Source organism: Notolepis coatsorum (genome assembly GCF_963971535.1).
Source record: "Notolepis coatsorum genome assembly, chromosome: 1".
In the NCBI taxonomy this organism is placed as follows: domain Eukaryota; kingdom Metazoa; phylum Chordata; class Actinopteri; order Aulopiformes; family Paralepididae; genus Notolepis; species Notolepis coatsorum.
In genome coordinates, this window is record NC_140165.1 from 245282641 (window position 1) to 245304076 (window position 21436).

Genomic DNA, 21436 nt, shown 5'->3' on the forward strand with positions numbered 1-21436 from the left:
GAGTTATATATTATACACATGACTGTGGTTAGAGAGGAGGCTCTGTAGCTTTGAGTTATATATTATACACATGACTGTGGTTAGAGAGGAGGCTCTGTAGCTTTGAGTTATATATTATACACATGACTGTGGTTAGAGAGGAGGCTCTGTAGCTTTGAGTTATATATTATACACATGACTGTGGTTAGAGAGGAGGCTCTGTAGCTTTGTGTTATATATTATACACATGACTGTGGTTAGAGAGGAGGCTCTGTAGCTTTGTGTTATATATTATACACATGACTGTGGTTAGAGAGGAGGCTCTGTAGCTTTGTGTTATATATTATACACATGACTGTGGTTAGAGAGGAGGCTCTGTAGCTTTGTGTTATATATTATACACATGACTGTGGTTAGAGAGGAGGCTCTGTAGCTTTGTGTTATATATTATACACATGACTGTGGTTAGAGGGCAGGCTCTGTAGCTTTGTGTTATATATTATACACATGACTGTGGTTAGAGGGCAGGCTCTGTAGCTTTGTGTTATATATTATACACATGACTGTGGTTAGAGAGGAGGCTCTGTAGCTTTGTGTTATATATTATACACATGACTGTGGTTAGAGGGCAGGCTCTGTAGCTTTGTGTTATATATTATACACATGACTGTGGTTAGAGGGCAGGCTCTGTAGCTTTGTGTTATATATTATACACATGACTGTGGTTAGAGAGGAGGCTCTGTAGCTTTGAGTTATATATTATACACATGACTGTGGTTAGAGAGGAGGCTCTGTAGCTTTGTGTTATATATTATACACATGACTGTGGTTAGAGGGCAGGCTCTGTAGCTTTGTGTTATATATTATACACATGACTGTGGTTAGAGGGCAGGCTCTGTAGCTTTGTGTTATATATTATACACATGACTGTGGTTAGAGAGGAGGCTCTGTAGCTTTGAGTTATATATTATACACATGACTGTGGTTAGAGAGGAGGCTCTGTAGCTTTGTGTTATATATTATACACATGACTGTGGTTAGAGGGCAGGCTCTGTAGCTTTGTGTTATATATTATACACATGACTGTGGTTAGAGAGGAGGCTCTGTAGCTTTGAGTTATATATTATACACATGACTGTGGTTAGAGAGGAGGCTCTGTAGCTTTGTGTTATATATTATACACATGACTGTGGTTAGAGGGGAGGCTCTGTAGCTTTGTGTTATATATTATACACATGACTGTGGTTAGAGGGCAGGCTCTGTAGCTTTGTGTTATATATTATACACATGACTGTGGTTAGAGAGGAGGCTCTGTAGCTTTGTGTTATATATTATACACATGACTGTGGTTAGAGAGGAGGCTCTGTAGCTTTGTGTTATATATTATACACATGACTGTGGTTAGAGGGCAGGCTCTGTAGCTTTGTGTTATATATTATACACATGACTGTGGTTAGAGAGGAGGCTCTGTAGCTTTGAGTTATATATTATACACATGACTGTGGTTAGAGAGGAGGCTCTGTAGCTTTGTGTTATATATTATACACATGACTGTGGTTAGAGGGGAGGCTCTGTAGCTTTGTGTTATATATTATACACATGACTGTGGTTAGAGAGGAGGCTCTGTAGCTTTGTGTTATATATTATACACATGACTGTGGTTAGAGGGCAGGCTCTGTAGCTTTGTGTTATATATTATACACATGACTGTGGTTAGAGAGGAGGCTCTGTAGCTTTGTGTTATATATTATACACATGACTGTGGTTAGAGAGGAGGCTCTGTAGCATTGAGTTATATATTATACACATGACTGTGGTTAGAGGGGAGGCTCTGTAGCATTGAGTTATATATTATACACATGACTGTGGTTAGAGAGGAGGCTCTGTAGCTTTGTGTTATATATTATACACATGACTGTGGTTAGAGGGGAGGCTCTGTAGCTTTGTGTTATATATTATACACATGACTGGTTAGAGGGGAGGCTCTGTAGCTTTGTGTTATATACAGACACTAGGGGCGGGACGCTACGAGTAACTCACGATACGATATTGATATTTGAATGGGTGAATGAAATATGCATAAGGCATAAGTTGTAAAGCACTTTGGATAAAAGGGCTATATACATGCAGTCCATTTACCTACCATACACACACACACACACACAGTACAGTTTGTCTCACCGTTGAAGAACTTGATGATGTCAGTGAAGTCCATGTTGTTGTCCCTGATGATCTCTCTGTAGACGGTGACCAGCGCCAGGGCGAGGAACAGGACGAAGTGCTCGGAGGAGATCTTAGGAGCCACCCAGATGACCTCCCAGACCGCGAACACGTCTTCATACAGGAGCTCTGGAACGTTGTAAAACAAACCTTCAGCAGCTGGTCCAGACCATGGTTTTGAAAACACACAGTGTGTCACATTGTGGAGCTAGCCATGTGTGTTGCCCTGGAGCTAGCCATGTGTGTTGCCCTGGAGCTAGCCATGTGTGTGTTGCCCTGGAGCTAGCCATGTGTGTTGCCATGGAGCTAGCCATGTGTGTTGCCATGGAGCTAGCCATGTGTGTTGACATGGAGCTAGCCATGTGTGTTGCCATGGAGCTAGCCATGTGTGTTGCCATGGAGCTAGCCATGTTTGTTGCCATGGAGCTAGCCATGTTTGTTGCCATGGAGAACCCAGTAAAAAGAGCTGCAAGATGTGCTAAAAACTTGGTATCTCGTGTATAAACCCAGCCATACATTTTAGCCAAAAAACAATGCTGGTTTATTATATATATTATTATATTTGTACATAATCTTATTATTATAATCATCTTATCATTATTTGTATAACCCCCACCGGCTTCCCACCCACGGACACTGGCAATTGTGTTCGAAGGGACGACTGACCAAGCCGGAGGTACCGCTGACAGCTGGATTTGAACTCAGAGTTTCTGCGGTGGTAGGCGAGTGCTTAACCCTTTCACTGCCACACTACCAAAGGGTTAACCCTTTCACTGAGACAATACAGAAGGTTAACCCTCTCACTGCCACACGACAAAGGGTTAACCCTTTCACAACCACACTACAGAATGTTAACCCTTTCACTACCACACTACAGACGGTTAACCCTTTCACTACCACACTACAGAAGGTTAACCCTTTCACTACCCCACTACAGCCGGTTAACCCTTTCACTGCCACACTAACCCTTTCACCACCACACTACATACGGTTAACCCTTTCACTACCACACGACAGACAGTTAGACCTCTTTGCTAGGACTTGAATGTCCTCCGTACCTCGCTTGAAGTCGAGCAGGAACCAGCGGTAGCAGAAGTAGAAGTGAGTGTAGTCTCCGTTCTGGTGCATCAACTCAAACAGCTCGGAGTCCAGGATCTGACATCATCGACACGAGAGACAAGGGGGAAAGGTCAAGGGTCATCCCATAGATTTCACACACACAAAACACAAACGCAGAGAGGGGTCGCGTCACTCACCTGGATGAGGGACCTCATGTTGGCAAAGTGAGTGTCCATCGCTCCTCCGTTAGGGAAGTTATGACTCATCCTCTTCATCAGCTGAGTGAAGCAGCTGTACGCCAGGCTCTCTGAGACACACACACACACACACACACACACACACACACACACACAGAGACACACACACACACACGCACACACACACACACACACATACACAGAGACACAGACACACAGAGACACACACACACACAGAGACACACACAGAGACACACACAGAGACACACACACACACACAGAGACACACACAGAGAGGAGAGACAGTCAGCACCGTGACGTGTCTGAGACGCAGAGCTCTACAGAAATAGACTCAGAGGTCAGAGCTCAGCGGCAGATGAATCCCTTCTGCTATCCCATGAATAATAACAGCAGAGCTCTACGTCACCTTACATCACGGTCTCAGGACAGACGTTACATCATCGTCTCAGGACAGACGTTACATCATCGTCTCAGGACAGACCTTACATCACGGTCTCAGGACAGACGTTACATCACGGTCTCAGGACAGACGTTACATCACGGTCTCAGGACAGACGTTACATCATCGTCTCAGGACAGACGTTACATCATCGTCTCAGGACAGACGTTACATCATCGTCTCAGGACAGATGTTACATCACGGTCTCAGGACAGACGTTACATCATAGCCTCAGGACAGACGTTACATCATCGTCTCAGGACAGACGTTACATCATGGCCTCAGGACAGACCTTACATCACGGTCTCAGGACAGACGTTACATCACGGTCTCAGGACAGACGTTACATCATCGTCTCAGGACAGACGTTACATCATCGTCTCAGGACAGACGTTACATCATCGTCTCAGGACAGATGTTACATCACGGTCTCAGGACAGACGTTACATCATAGCCTCAGGACAGACGTTACATCATCGTCTCAGGACAGACGTTACATCATGGCCTCAGGACAGACGTTACATCATCGTCTCAGGACAGACGTTACATCATCGTCTCAGGACAGACGTTATATCATCATCTCAGGACAGACGTTACATCATCGTCTCAGGACAGACGTTACATCATCATCTCAGGACAGACGTTACATCATCGTCTCAGGACAGACATTACATCATCGTCTCAGGACAGACGTTACATCATCGTCTCAGGACAGACGTTACATCATGGTCTCAGGACAGACGTTACATCATCGTCTCAGGACAGACATTACATCATCGTCTCAGAACAGACGTTACATCATCGTCTCAGGACAGACGTTACATCATGGTCTCAGGACAGACGTTACATCATAGCCTCACAGTGGAAGAACAGCATGGATTGTGCTGAGAAAATACTCTACTGATTGACAGCATCACTAATTAGCCTCAGACCAATTGCTTGCTACTGGCTACTACTGGTAGCTACTGTACTACAGTAGGTAATTGCTATAATTGCCATTGGCTAATGGTGTCTGGTTAAAGGTGAATGGCTGTGCCAGCAGTGTGTGTATTTGACCACAGAGACACCTAACTTTATTATTCTGTACCACCATCATGTTACAGGGATTCTCACCATCATCCAGGATGACCATGAGTGGGGCCAGCAGGTCACACATCCCCTGGACGTAGCCCACCTCCAGGTGCTCCCACACGTAGCTGGAGACCAGGGACCAAGGAGGAGACAACAAGACACTTATCATATATGTGTTTTGCATATATTTGTATATAAATATATATATTTGTTTTGTAAGGTTTTAAATGAGTAAGGACTTACATTAATTTTGAGTAGTGGAAAAGGGGTAGGATTAAATAAGTGTATACTTATTCCTACTCCTTTTCGAACATGTAAATTGAGTTATGTTCTCTTTTTTTGTTTTGTTTTTTTTGTTTTTCCATTTCATTGCTAGAGAAGATTAATGATTCGTTTTTGTTTTTATTTTGTTTGTATTGACATGTTCGAAATAAAGATTTAAAATCAAATCGTGACACTGAGCGGACAGAGGGGTTGGAAACTCTGTACATCGTTCTGCCCTTAGATTGATCACCGGGGACAGTTATGGTAGCCAGCATTGTATCCTATATGCTAATGTTGGGTGGTCCTCTCTGGCAGAGAGACGTGACTTGCATTGGTTATCTGTTTCTGTGTAAAGCCATTACTGGGGATCCTGGACATCACTTGATTACTGGACTGGAGCTCTGGACCTCATCACACTCACTCTGGTGACGGGCTTTTACACTTAAGGTTCCCAGAGTTGCACTGAATTAGGAACATCTGCTTTTAGCTTCTGCACCGCAGGCACAAGGAACGCTCTATTGGTCAGTTAAAATCTTTAATAGCAAACCACTTCACCACAGTCTGCAGTTATTTTTTTATGATTTGAAATGTTTAATTGATTGACTTTCTGTTTCTATACTATAAACGTCTACACTTTCAACGTCGTCTAAATGAATGAATGAAAGGTTACTCTCCCAAATCAAATCTTACAGTTGATTGAGGCCCACTTGTAATCAGTAATGTAACATACTGGAAGACTGCAGAATCCATAGATGTGCAGTTGAATGAATAATACCTTCCAATTTAAAGTCAATACATTCAACAGCCTCATCATCATTTACAAATTGTAAATCATGTTTGCCTTCATTATCTCAATATCAGTCCTTGAGTAATCAATCACCTATACTATAATCAGGGCTGTTGATGTTGGCAATGCATTTTCGGGGCCATCCTGGGCCGCGTTACAGTTTTAGGGTGTAATTCCTGAGCATCAGTATTTATAGTCATGTTAGACTTTCTTTTGGCAATGGGGGAGTTTTTCTTCATTGAGCTCTTATCCTTCATTAGGGCACAAGCTTTTTAGGGCTTGTGTTTTATTATAAATTACATTACATCCCAATTCTGTTGACGTGGATATGTGTGTGTGTGTATATGTATGTATGTCTATGTACAGTATGTGTGTGTATGTGTATGTATGTGTGTATGTACAGTATGTGTGTGTGTACAGTATGTGTGTGTATGTACAGTATGTGTATGTACAGTATGTATATATGTGTATGTACAGTATGTGTGTACCGTATGTGTGTTTGTGTGTACAGTATGTGTGTACAGTATGTGTGTATGTGTGTACAGTATGTGTGTATGTATATGTATGTGTGTACAGTATGTGTGTATGTATATGTATGTGTGTACAGTATGTGTGTATGTATATGTATGTGTGTACAGTATGTGTGTATGTATGTACAGTATGTATATGTGTGTACAGTATGTATATGTATGTATGTGTGTACAGTATGTGTGCATATTATGTGTGTACAGTATGTGTGTATGTATGTGTGTGTACAGTATGTGTGTATGTATGTGTACAGTATGTGTGTATGTGTGTACAGTATGTGTGCATATTATGTGTCTACAGTATGTGTGTATGTATGTGTGTACAGTATGTGTGTATGTGTGTACAGTATGTGTGTACAGTATGTGTATATGTATGTGTGTATGTGTGTGTACATGTGTGTGTGTCTCTACCGTCTCCTACCTGCACATGATGTTGCGCAGCTTCTCCAGGTTGGCTGCAGTGAAGTAGTAATAGTTTCTGTCACATCGCTGCACGTCTTTGTCGATTCTGTGCAGGTTGAGGGCCACAGTGTCCAGCAGCTCAATCTGACAGGAGAACAAGATGAGAGGGTTCGAGATGAGAGGGTTTGAGATGAGAGGGTTTGAGATGAGAGGGTTTGAGATGAGAGGGTTTGAGATGAGAGGGTTTGAGATGAGAGGGTTTGAGATGAGAGGGTTCGAGATGAGAGGGTTTGAGATGAGAGGGTTTGAGATGAGAGGGTTTGAGATGAGAGGGTTCGAGATGAGAGGGTTTGAGATGAGAGGGTTTGAGATGAGAGGGTTTGAGATGAGAGGGTTTGAGATGAGAGGGTTCGAGATGAGAGGGTTTGAGATGAGAGGGTTTGAGATGAGAGGGTTCGAGATGAGAGGGTTTGAGATGAGAGGGTTCGAGATGAGAGGGTTTGAGATGTAATCAGACTCTCTGAGATGTAATCAGACTGTTTTAGGTGTAAACAGACAGTTATATATATATACATATTATTTTTATTTTATTCAATTTTTTTTGCATCAAACACTTAATTTCCCGTATTGTGGTGTACCTTTCAATTTATAGTGGAAATGTCTGTAAAGGCTATGTATAATATAATATATATATAGAGAGAGAGAGAGAGATTCTTTAAATATAAATCCACAGCGAGTTTTATTTTAGACCCGGCATGTGACATGTGACAATGAGACAACATACACCCAATTTAGCAGAGCCTTTTCCTGTCCCAGAGATATATTTCTGGTTCCCAAAGTCTGGGTTTCTGAGTCAAAATGACATTATCAAGCCTAGCACCTTTTTGAAAAACTGAAAATAGCTACGGGGGAGGAAGCCAACATTGAACTACTATCCTGTTTCCAAAGAAATATCACACCAGGAGTGATGTCATCTTGACTCAGTGAATCCAGACATCCAGACGTTAGAAACAGTAAATATCCCGGCTTCGCTGTTACTCTGCAGCGCTGACTCGTGAAGTTAGCCAGAGGCTGAAGTATGGCGTCTCCGTTCCCTTAAAAATTTGGGATATGGAATGAAACACTTGAGAGTTCACAGAAAACCTGTTCAGATGAGGACCATACAGTCCTAAACCTGTTCAGATGAGGACCATACAGTCCTACACCTGTTGAGATGAGGACCATACAGTCCTACACCTGTTGAGATGAGGACCATACAGTCCTACACCTGTTGAGATGAGGACCATACAGTCCTACACCTGTTGAGATGAGGACCATACAGTCCTACACCTGTTGAGATGAGGACCATACAGTCCTACACCTGTTCAGATGAGGACCATACAGTCCTAAACCTGTTCAGATGAGGACCATACAGTCCTACACCTGTTCAGATGAGGACCATACAGTCCTACACCTGTTGAGATGAGGACCATACAGTCCTAAACCTGTTCAGATGAGGACCATACAGTCCTAAACCTGTTCAGATGAGGACCATACAGTCCTAAACCTGTTCAGATGAGGACCATACAGTCATCAAACAGGAAGGTACTGGAGACACGGATCATATTTAGAAACATATTTAATAAGGTGCAAAGAAATCACTAATGTTTCAACACAACAGTGTCTTCAGAGTGATTATATTGTTTCCACTGTTTATTTTTTATCTTTACTATAATTGTTTGCCTATAATTGCCTATATTTATGTTGCTATGCTGCTATGACGCCCGAATCTCCCCAAGGGGATCAATAAAGGAATATTGATCTTATCTTATCTTATACATGGCTTCAGAAACACAGATTATTACAACAGACAATAGTCCATGTATCTGAAGAAAACACTGTTGTGTTGAAACGATTTTTTGCACCTCATCAAATATGTTTCTAAAGATGATCTGTGTCTCCAGTACCAGATGGAACGAAACACGTATGTGGACACTAACTAACTAACTAACTAACTAACTAACTAACTAACTAACTAACTAACTAGTTAGACTGGGTCCTAATGTCACACTAACGGCTCTAGTTAGACTTGACCCTAATGTCACACTAACGGCTCTAGTTAGACTTGACCCTAATGTCACACTAACAGCCCTAATTAGACTTGACCCTAATGTCACACTAACGGCTCTAGTTAGACTTGACCCTAATGTCACACTAACAGCCCTAGTTAGACTTGGTCCTAATGTCACACTAACAGCCCTAGTTAGACTGGGTCCTAATGTCACACTAACAGCCCTAGTTAGACTGGGTCCTAATGTCACACTAACAGCCCTAGTTAGACTGGGTCCTAATGTCACACTAACAGCTCTAGTTAGACTTGACCCTAATGTCACACTAACAGCTCTAGTTAGACTGGGTCCTAATGTCACACTAACGGCTCTAGTTAGACTTGACCCTAATGTCACACTAACAGCCCTAGTTAGACTTGGTCCTAATGTCACACTAACAGCCCTAGTTAGACTGGGTCCTAATGTCACACTAACAGCCCTAGTTAGACTGGGTCCTAATGTCACACTAACAGCCCTAGTTAGACTTGGTCCTAATGTCACACTAACAGCTCTAGTTAGACTTGGTCCTAATGTCACACTAACAGCCCTAGTTAGACTTGGTCCTAATGTCACACTAACAGCTCTAGTTAGACTTGACCCTAATGTCACACTAACAGCCCTAGTTAGACTTGGTCCTAATGTCACACTAACAGCCCTAGTTAGACTGGGTCCTAATGTCACACTAACAGCCCTAGTTAGACTTGGTCCTAATGTCACACTAACAGCCCTAGTTAGACTTGGTCCTAATGTCACACTAACAGCCCTAGTTAGACTGGGTCCTAATGTCACACTAACAGCCCTAGTTAGACTGGGTCCTAATGTCACACTAACAGCCCTAGTTAGACTGGGTCCTAATGTCACACTAACAGCCCTAGTTAGACTGGGTCCTAATGTCACACTAACAGCCCTAGTTAGACTTGACCCTAATGTCACACTAACAGCCCTAGTTAGACTGGGTCCTAATGTCACACTAACAGCCCTAGTTAGACTGGGTCCTAATGTCACACTAACAGCTCTAGTTAGACTTGACCCTAATGTCACACTAACAGCCCTAGTTAGACTGGGTCCTAATGTCACACTAACAGCCCTAGTTAGACTTGACCCTAATGTCACACTAACAGCCCTAGTTAGACTGGGTCCTAATGTCACACTAACAGCCCTAGTTAGACTTGACCCTAATGTCACACTAACAGCTCTAGTTAGACTGGGTCCTAATGTCACACTAACAGCCCTAGTTAGACTGGGTCCTAATGTCACACTAACAGCCCTAGTTAGACTGGGTCCTAATGTCACACTAACAGCTCTAGTTAGACTGGGTCCTAATGTCACACTAACAGCCCTAGTTAGACTGGGTCCTAATGTCACACTAACAGCCCTAGTTAGACTTGACCCTAATGTCACACTAACAGCCCTAGTTAGACTGGGTCCTAATGTCACACTAACAGCCCTAGTTAGACTGGGTCCTAATGTCACACTAACAGCCCTAGTTAGACTGGGTCCTAATGTCACACTAACGGCCCTAGTTAGACTTGACCCTAATGTCACACTAACAGCCCTAGTTAGACTGGGTCCTAATGTCACACTAACAGCCCTAGTTAGACTTGACCCTAATGTCACACTAACAGCCCTAGTTAGACTGGGTCCTAATGTCACACTAACAGCCCTAGTTAGACTTGGTCCTAATGTCACACTAACAGCCCTAGTTAGACTTGACCCTAATGTCACACTAACAGCCCTAGTTAGACTGGGTCCTAATGTCACACTAACAGCCCTAGTTAGACTGGACCCTAATGTCACACTAACAGCCCTAGTTAGACTGGGTCCTAATGTCACACTAACAGCCCTAGTTAGACTGGGTCCTAATGTCACACTAACAGCCCTAGTTAGACTGGGTCCTAATGTCACACTAACAGCCCTAGTTAGACTTGACCCTAATGTCACACTAACAGCCCTAGTTAGACTGGGTCCTAATGTCACACTAACAGCCCTAGTTAGACTTGGTCCTAATGTCACACTAACAGCCCTAGTTAGACTGGGTCCTAATGTCACACTAACAGCCCTAGTTAGACTTGGTCCTAATGTCACACTAACAGCCCTAGTTAGACTTGACCCTAATGTCACACTAACAGCCCTAGTTAGACTTGACCCTAATGTCACACTAACAGCCCTAGTTAGACTGGGTCCTAATGTCACACTAACAGCTCTAGTTAGACTGGGTCCTAATGTCACACTAACAGCCCTAGTTAGACTGGGTCCTAATGTCACACTAACAGCCCTAGTTAGACTGGGTCCTAATGTCACACTAACAGCTCTAGTTAGACTGGGTCCTAATGTCACACTAACAGCCCTAGTTAGACTGGGTCCTAATGTCACACTAACAGCCCTAGTTAGACTTGGTCCTAATGTCACACTAACAGCCCTAGTTAGACTTGACCCTAATGTCACACTAACAGCCCTAGTTAGACTTGACCCTAATGTCACACTAACAGCCCTAGTTAGACTAGGTCCTAATGTCACACTAACAGCTCTAGTTAGACTGGGTCCTAATGTCACACTAACAGCCCTAGTTAGACTGGGTCCTAATGTCACACTAACAGCCCTAGTTGGACTGGGTCCTAATGTCACACTAACAGCCCTAGTTAGACTGGGTCCTAATGTCACACTAACAGCCCTAGTTAGACTGGGTCCTAATGTCACACTAACAGCCCTAGTTAGACTGGGTCCTAATGTCACACTAACAGCCCTAGTTAGACTGGGTCCTAATGTCACACTAACAGCCCTAGTTAGACTGGGTCCTAATGTCACACTAACAGCCCTAGTTAGACTGGGTCCTAATGTCACACTAACAGCCCTAGTTAGACTGGGTCCTAATGTCACACTAACAGCCCTAGTTAGACTGGGTCCTAATGTCACACTAACAGCCCTAGTTAGACTGGGTCCTAATGTCACACTAACAGCCCTAGTTAGACTGGGTCCTAATGTCACACTAACAGCCCTAGTTAGACTGGGTCCTAATGTCACACTAACAGCCCTAGTTAGACTGGGTCCTAATGTCACACTAACAGCCCTAGTTAGACTGGGTCTAATGTCACTACAGCCCTAGTAGAGCTGAGGTCCTAATGTCACACTAACAGCCTAGTTAGACTGGGAGTCCTAATGTCACACTAACAGCCCTAGTTAGACTGGGTCCTAATGTCACACTAACAGCCCTAGTTAGACTGGGTCCTAATGTCACACTAACAGCCCTAGTTAGACTGGGTCCTAATGTCACACTAACAGCCCTAGTTAGACTGGGTCCTAATGTCACACTAACAGCCCTAGTTAGACTGGGTCCTAATGTCACACTAACAGCCCTAGTTAGACTTGGTCCTAATGTCACACTAACAGCTCTAGTTAGACTTGGTCCTAATGTCACACTAACAGCCCTAGTTAGACTTGACCCTAATGTCACACTAACAGCCCTAGTTAGACTGGTCCTAATGTCACACTAACAGCCCTAGTTAGACTGGGTCCTAATGTCACACTAACAGCCCTAGTTAGACTGGGTCCTAATGTCACACTAACAGCCCTAGTTAGACTGGGTCCTAATGTCACACTAACAGCCCTAGTTAGACTTGACCCTAATGTCACACTAACAGCCCTAGTTAGACTTGACCTAATGTCACACTAACAGCTCTAGTTAGACTGGGTCCTAATGTCACACTAACAGCCCTAGTTAGACTGGGTCCTAATGTCACACTAACAGCTCTAGTTAGACTTGACCTAATGTCACACTAACAGCCCTAGTTAGACTGGGTCCTAATGTCACACTAACAGCCCTAGTTAGACTGGGTCCTAATGTCACACTAACGGCTCTAGTTAGACTGGGTCCTAATGTCACACTAACAGCCTAGTTAGACTGGGTCCTAATGTCACACTAACAGCCCTAGTTAGACTGGGTCCTAATGTCACACTAACAGCCCTAGTTAGACTGGGTCCCTAATGTCACACTAACAGCCCTAGTTAGACTGGGTCCTAATGTCACACTAACAGCTCTAGTTAGACTGACCCTAATGTCACACTAACAGCCCTAGTTAGACTGGGTCCTAAATGTCACACTAACAGCCCTAGTTAGACTGGGTCCTAATGTCACACTAACAGCTCTAGTTAGACTGGGTCCTAATGTCACACTAACAGCCCTAGTTAGACTGGGTCCTAATGTCACACTAACAGCCCTAGTTAGACTGGGTCCTAATGTCACACTAACAGCCCTAGTTAGACTGGGTCTAATGTCACACTAACAGCTCTAGTTAGACTTGGTCCTAATGTCACACTAACAGCTCTAGTTAGACTTGGACCCTAATGTCACACTAACAGCCTAGTTAGACTTGGGTCCTAATGTCACACTAACAGCCCTAGTTAGACTGGGTCCTAATGTCACACTAACAGCCCTAGTTAGACTTGGTCCTAATGTCACACTAACAGCCCTAGTTAGACTTGGTCCTAATGTCACACTAACAGCCCTAGTTAGACTGGGTCCTAATGTCACACTAACAGCCCTAGTTAGACTGGGTCCTAATGTCACACTAACAGCCCTAGTTAGACTGGGTCCTAATGTCACACTAACAGCCCTAGTTAGACTGGGTCCTAATGTCACACTAACAGCCCTAGTTAGACTTGACCTAATGTCACACTAACAGCCCTAGTTAGACTGGGACCTAATGTCACACTAACAGCCCTAGTTAGACTGGTCCTAATGTCACACTAACAGCTCTAGTTAGACTTGACCCTAATGTCACACTAACAGCCTAGTTAGACTGGTCCTAATGTCACACTAACAGCCCTAGTTAGACTGGGTCCTAATGTCACACTAACAGCCCTAGTTAGACTGGTCCTAATGTCACACTAACAGCCCTAGTTAGACTGGGTCCTAATGTCACACTAACAGCCCTAGTTAGACTTGACCTAATGTCACACTAACAGCCTAGTTAGACTGGGTCCTAATGTCACACTAACAGCCCTAGTTAGACTTGACGCTAATGTCACACTAACAGCTCTAGTTAGACTGGGTCCTAATGTCACACTAACAGCCCTAGTTAGACTGGGTCCTAATGTCACACTAACAGCCCTAGTTAGCTTGGTCCTAATGTCAAGTATGTCACTCACTACAGCTCTAGTTAGACTGGGTCCTAATGTCACACTAAACAGCCCTAGTTAGACTGGGTCCTAATGTCACACTAACAGCCTAGTTAGACTTGGTCCTAATGTCACACTAACAGCCCTAGTTAGACTGGGTCCTAATGTCACACTAACAGCCCTAGTTAGACTGGGTCCTAATGTCACACTAACAGCCCTAGTTAGACTGGGTCCTAATGTCACACTAACAGCCCTAGTTAGACTGGGTCCTAATGTCACACTAACAGCCCTAGTTAGACTTGACCCTAATGTCACACTAACAGCCCTAGTTAGTTGGGTCCTAATGTCACACTAACAGCCCTAGTTAGACTTGACGCTAATGTCACACTAACAGCTCTAGTTAGACTGGGTCCTAATGTCACACTAACAGCCCTAGTTAGACTGGGTCCTAATGTCACACTAACAGCCCTAGTTAGACTGGGTCCTAATGTCATATGTCACACTAAACAGCCTCTAGTTAGACTGGGTCCTAATGTCACACTAACAGCCCTAGTTAGACTGGGTCCTAATGTCACACTAACAGCCCTAGTTAGACTTGGTCCTAATGTCACACTAACAGCCCTAGTTAGACTGGGTCCTAATGTCACACTAACAGCTCTAGTTAGACTGGTCCTAATGTCACACTAACAGCCCTAGTTAGACTGGGTCCTAATGTCACACTAACAGCCCTAGTTAGACTGGGTCCTAATGTCACACTAACAGCCCTAGTTAGACTTGACCCTAATGTCACACTAACAGCCCTAGTTAGACTGGGTCCTAATGTCACACTAACAGCCCTAGTTAGACTTGGTCCTAATGTCACACTAACAGCCCTAGTTAGACTGGGTCCTAATGTCACACTAACAGCTCTAGTTAGACTGGGTCCTAATGTCACACTAACAGCCCTAGTTAGACTGGGTCCTAATGTCACACTAACAGCCCTAGTTAGACTGGGTCCTAATGTCACACTAACAGCCCTAGTTAGACTGGGTCCTAATGTCACACTAACAGCCCTAGTTAGACTTGACCCTAATGTCACACTAACAGCCCTAGTTAGACTGGGTCCTAATGTCACACTAACAGCCCTAGTTAGACTGGGTCCTAATGTCACACTAACAGCCCTAGTTAGACTGGGTCCTAATGTCACACTAACAGCCCTAGTTAGACTGGGTCCTAATGTCACACTAACAGCCCTAGTTAGACTTGACCCTAATGTCACACTAACAGCCCTAGTTAGACTGGGTCCTAATGTCACACTAACAGCCCTAGTTAGACTTGACCCTAATGTCACACTAACAGCCCTAGTTAGACTGGGTCCCTAATGTCACACTAACAGCCCTAGTTAGACTTGGTCCTAATGTCACACTAACAGCCCTAGTTAGACTTGACCCTAATGTCACACTAACAGCCCTAGTTAGACTGGGTCCTAATGTCACACTAACAGCCCTAGTTAGACTGGACCCTAATGTCACACTAACAGCCCTAGTTAGACTGGGTCCTAATGTCACACTAACAGCCCTAGTTAGACTGGGTCCTAATGTCACACTAACAGCCCTAGTTAGACTGGGTCCTAATGTCACACTAACAGCCCTAGTTAGACTGGGTCCTAATGTCACACTAACAGCCCTAGTTAGACTTGGACCTAATGTCACACTAACAGCCCTAGTTAGACTTGGTCCTAATGTCACACTAACAGCCCTAGTTAGACTGGTCCTAATGTCACACTAACAGCCCTAGTTAGACTTGGTCCTAATGTCACACTAACAGCCCTAGTTAGACTGGACCCTAATGTCACACTAACAGCCCTAGTTAGACTTGACCCTAATGTCACACTAACAGCCCTAGTTAGACTGGGTCCTAATGTCACACTAACAGCTCTAGTTAGACTGGGTCCTAATGTCACACTAACAGCCCTAGTTAGACTGGGTCCTAATGTCACACTAACAGCCCTAGTTAGACTGGGTCCTAATGTCACACTAACAGCTCTAGTTAGACTGGGTCCTAATGTCACACTAACAGCCCTAGTTAGACTGGGTCCTAATGTCACACTAACAGCCCTAGTTAGACTTGGTCCTAATGTCACACTAACAGCCCTAGTTAGACTTGGACCCTAATGTCACACTAACAGCCCTAGTTAGACTTGACCCTAATGTCACACTAACAGCCCTAGTTAGACTGGGTCCTAATGTCACACTAACAGCTCTAGTTAGACTGGGTCCTAATGTCACACTAACAGCCCTAGTTAGACTGGGTCCTAATGTCACACTAACAGCCCTAGTTAGACTGGGTCCTAATGTCACACTAACAGCTCTAGTTAGACTGGGTCCTAATGTCACACTAACAGCCCTAGTTAGACTGGGTCCTAATGTCACACTAACAGCCCTAGTTAGACTGGGTCCTAATGTCACACTAACAGCCCTAGTTAGACTGGGTCCTAATGTCACACTAACAGCCCTAGTTAGACTGGGTCCTAATGTCACACTAACAGCCCTAGTTAGACTGGGTCCTAATGTCACACTAACAGCCCTAGTTAGACTGGTCCTAATGTCACACTAACAGCCCTAGTTAGACTGGGTCCTAATGTCACACTAACAGCCCTAGTTAGACTGGGTCCTAATGTCACACTAACAGCCCTAGTTAGACTGGGTCCTAATGTCACACTAACAGCCCTAGTTAGACTGGGTCCTAATGTCACACTAACAGCCCTAGTTAGACTGGGTCCTAATGTCACACTAACAGCCCTAGTTAGACTGGGTCCTAATGTCACACTAACAGCCCTAGTTAGACTTGGTCCTAATGTCACACTAACAGCCCTAGTTAGACTGGTCCTAATGTCACACTAACAGCCCTAGTTAGACTGGGTCCTAATGTCACACTAACAGCCTAGTTAGACTGGGTCCTAATGTCACACTAACAGCCCTAGTTAGACTGGGTCCTAATGTCACACTAACAGCCCTAGTTAGACTGGGTCCTAATGTCACACTAACAGCCCTAGTTAGACTTGTCCCTAATGTCACACTAACAGCCCTAGTTAGACTGGGTCCTAATGTCACACTAACAGCCCTAGTTAGACTGGGTCCTAATGTCACACTAACAGCCCTAGTTAGACTTGACCCTAATGTCACACTAACAGCCCTAGTTAGACTGGGTCCTAATGTCACACTAACAGCCCTAGTTAGACTTGACCTAATGTCACACTAACAGCCCTAGTTAGACTGGGTCCTAATGTCACACTAACAGCCCTAGTTAGACTTGTCCCTAATGTCACACTAACAGCCCTAGTTAGACTGGGTCCTAATGTCACACTAACAGCCCTAGTTAGACTGGGTCCTAATGTCACACTAACAGCCCTAGTTAGACTGGGTCCTAATGTCACACTAACAGCCTCTAGTTAGACTGGGTCCTAATGTCACACTAACAGCCCTAGTTAGACTGGGTCCTAATGTCACACTAACAGCCCTAGTTAGACTTGGACCCTAATGTCACACTAACAGCCCTAGTTAGACTGGGTCCTAATGTCACACTAACAGCCCTAGTTAGACTGGGTCCTAATGTCACACTAACAGCCCTAGTTAGACTGGGTCCCTAATGTCACACTAACAGCCCTAGTTAGACTTGTCCCTAATGTCACACTAACAGCCCTAGTTAGACTGGGTCCTAATGTCACACTAACAGCCCTAGTTAGACTGGTCCTAATGTCACACTAACAGCCCTAGTTAGACTGGGTCCTAATGTCACACTAACAGCCCTAGTTAGACTTGGTCCTAATGTCACACTAACAGCCCTAGTTAGACTTGTCCCTAATGTCACACTAACAGCCCTAGTTAGACTGGGTCCTAATGTCACACTAACAGCCCTAGTTAGACTGGTCCTAATGTCACACTAACAGCCCTAGTTAGACTGGGTCCTAATGTCACACTAACAGCCCTAGTTAGACTGGGTCCTAATGTCACACTAACAGCCCTAGTTAGACTGGGTCCTAATGTCACACTAACAGCCCTAGTTAGACTTGGACCCTAATGTCACACTAACAGCCCTAGTTAGACTGGGTCCTAATGTCACACTAACAGCCCTAGTTAGACTTGGTCCTAATGTCACACTAACAGCCCTAGTTAGACTGGGGTCCTAATGTCACACTAACAGCCCTAGTTAGACTTGGTCCTAATGTCACACTAACAGCCCTAGTTAGACTTGACCCTAATGTCACACTAACAGCCCTAGTTAGACTTGACCCTAATGTCACACTAACAGCCCTAGTTAGACTGGGTCCTAATGTCACACTAACAGCTCTAGTTAGACTGGGTCCTAATGTCACACTAACAGCCCTAGTTAGACTGGGTCCTAATGTCACACTAACAGCCCTAGTTAGACTGGGTCCTAATGTCACACTAACAGCTCTAGTTAGACTGGGTCCTAATGTCACACTAACAGCCCTAGTTAGACTGGTCCTAATGTCACACTAACAGCCCTAGTTAGACTGGTCCTAATGTCACACTAACAGCCCTAGTTAGACTGGTCCTAATGTCACACTAACAGCCCTAGTTAGACTTGTCCCTAATGTCACACTAACAGCCCTAGTTAGACTGGGTCCTAATGTCACACTAACAGCCCTAGTTAGACTGGGTCCTATGTCACACTAACAGCCCTAGTTAGACTGGGTCCTAATGTCACACTAACAGCCCTAGTTAGACTGGGTCCTAATGTCACACTAACAGCTCTAGTTAGACTGGGTCCTAATGTCACACTAACAGCCCTAGTTAGACTGGGTCCTAATGTCACACTAACAGCCTAGTTAGACTTGGTCCCTAATGTCACACTAACAGCCCTAGTTAGACTGGGTCCTAATGTCACACTAACAGCCCTAGTTAGACTGGGTCCTAATGTCACACTAACAGCCCTAGTTAGACTGGTCCTAATGTCACACTAACAGCCCTAGTTAGACTGGGTCCTAATGTCACACTAACAGCCCTAGTTAGACTGGGTCCTAATGTCACACTAACAGCCCTAGTTAGACTGGGTCCTAATGTCACACTAACAGCCCTAGTTAGACTGGGTCCTAATGTCACACTAACAGCCCTAGTTAGACTGGGTCCTAATGTCACACTAACAGCCCTAGTTAGACTTGGTCCTAATGTCACACTAACAGCCCTAGTTAGACTGGGTCCTAATGTCACACTAACAGCCCTAGTTAGACTGGTCCTAATGTCACACTAACAGCCCTAGTTAGACTGGGTCCTAATGTCACACTAACAGCCCTAGTTAGACTGGGTCCTAATGTCACACTAACAGCCCTAGTTAGACTGGTCCTAATGTCACACTAACAGCCCTAGTTAGACTGGGTCCTAATGTCACACTAACAGCCCTAGTTAGACTGGGTCCTAATGTCACACTAACAGCCCTAGTTAGACTGGGTCCTAATGTCACACTAACAGCCCTAGTTAGACTGGTCCTAATGTCACACTAACAGCCTAGTTAGACTTGGTCCTAATGTCACACTAACAGCCCTAGTTAGACTTGTCCCTAATGTCACACTAACAGCCCTAGTTAGACTGGGTCCTAATGTCACACTAACAGCCCTAGTTAGACTGGGTCCTAATGTCACACTAACAGCCCTAGTTAGACTGGGTCCTAATGTCACACTAACAGCCCTAGTTAGACTGGGTCCTAATGTCACACTAACAGCCCTAGTTAGACTGGGGTCCTAATGTCACACTAACAGCTCTAGTTAGACTGGACCCTAATGTCACACTAACAGCCCTAGTTAGACTGGGTCCTAATGTCACACTAACAGCTCTAGTTAGACTGGTCCTAATGTCACACTAACAGCCCTAGTTAGACTTGGTCCCTAATGTCACACTAACAGCTCCTAGTTAGACTTGACCTAATGTCACACTAACAGCCCTAGTTAGACTGGGTCCTAATGTCCACACTAACAGCCCTAGTTAGACTGGGTCCTAATGTCACACTAACAGCTCTAGTTAGACTGGGTCCTAATGTCACACTAACAGCCCTAGTTAGACTGGGTCCTAATGTCACACTAACAGCCCTAGTTAGACTGGGTCCTAATGTCACACTAACAGCCCTAGTTAGACTGGGTCCTAATGTCACACTAACAGCCCTAGTTAGACTGGGTCCTAATGTCACACTAACAGCTCTAGTTAGACTTGACCCTAATGTCACACTAACAGCCCTACGTTAGACTGGGTCCTAATGTCACACTAACAGCCCTAGTTAGACTGGGTCCTAATGTCACACTAACAGCTCTAGTTAGACTGGGTCCTAATGTCACACTAGACAGCCCTAGTTAGACTGGGTCCTAATGTCACACTAACAGCCCTAGTTAGACTGAGGTCCTAATGTCACACTAACAGCCCTAGTTAGACTGGGTCCTAATGTCACACTAACAGCTCTAGTTAGACTGGTCCTAATGTCACACTAACAGCCTCTAGTTAGACTGGGTCCTAATGTCACACTAACAGCCCTAGTTAGACTTGGTCCTAATGTCACACTAACAGCCCTAGTTAGACTGGGTCCTAATGTCACACTAACAGCCCTAGTTTAGACTGGTCTAATGTCGCACTAACAGCCTAGTTAGACTGGTCTTAATGTACACACTAACAGCCCTAGTTAGACTGGTGTCCTAATGTCACCACTAACAGCCCCTAGTTAGACTGGGTCCTAATGTCACACTAACAGCCCTAGTTTAGGACTGGGTCCTAATAGTCACACTAACAAGCCCTAGTTAGACTGGGGTCCTAATGTCACACCTAACAGCCCTAGTTAAGTCTGACCCTAATGTCCACTAACAGCCCTAGTTAGACTTGGTCCTAATGTCACACTAACAGCCCTAGTTAGACTTGGTCCTAATGTCACACTAACAGCTCCTAGTTTAGACTTGACCCTAATGTCACACTAACAGCCCCTAGTTAGACTGGGTCCTAATGTCACACTAACAGCCCTAGTTAGACTGGGTCCTAATGTCACACTAACAGCCCCTAGTTAGACTGGGTCCTACTGTCACACTAACAGCCCCTAGTCTAGACTGGGTCCTAATGTCACACTAACAGCCCTAGATAGACTGGGTTCCTAATGTCACAGCTAACAGCTCTTGTTAGACTGGGTCCTGAATGTCACACTAACAGCCCTAGTTAGACTGGGTCCTAATGTCACACTAACAGCTCCTAGTTAGACTTAGACCCTAATGTCACACTAACAGCCCTAGTTAGACT

At 44.4% G+C, this 21436-nt stretch overlaps 1 protein-coding gene across 1 annotated transcript in view; it reads right to left on the reverse strand.

The window, feature by feature from the left end:
• LOC311224555 (small G protein signaling modulator 2-like) overlaps positions 1-21436 on the reverse strand; it is a 264091-nt gene that overhangs the window by 3723 nt on the left and 238932 nt on the right. Inside the window, exons 6-11 of the mRNA XM_084309586.1 lie at positions 8005-8060; positions 6986-7110; positions 5029-5111; positions 3456-3565; positions 3258-3354; positions 2161-2328 (exon numbers count right to left, since the gene is read on the reverse strand). Of these exons, the coding sequence (XP_084165712.1) occupies positions 2161-2328; positions 3258-3354; positions 3456-3565; positions 5029-5111; positions 6986-7110; positions 8005-8060 (639 nt within the window). The remainder of the gene's footprint in view (positions 1-2160; positions 2329-3257; positions 3355-3455; positions 3566-5028; positions 5112-6985; positions 7111-8004; positions 8061-21436) is intronic.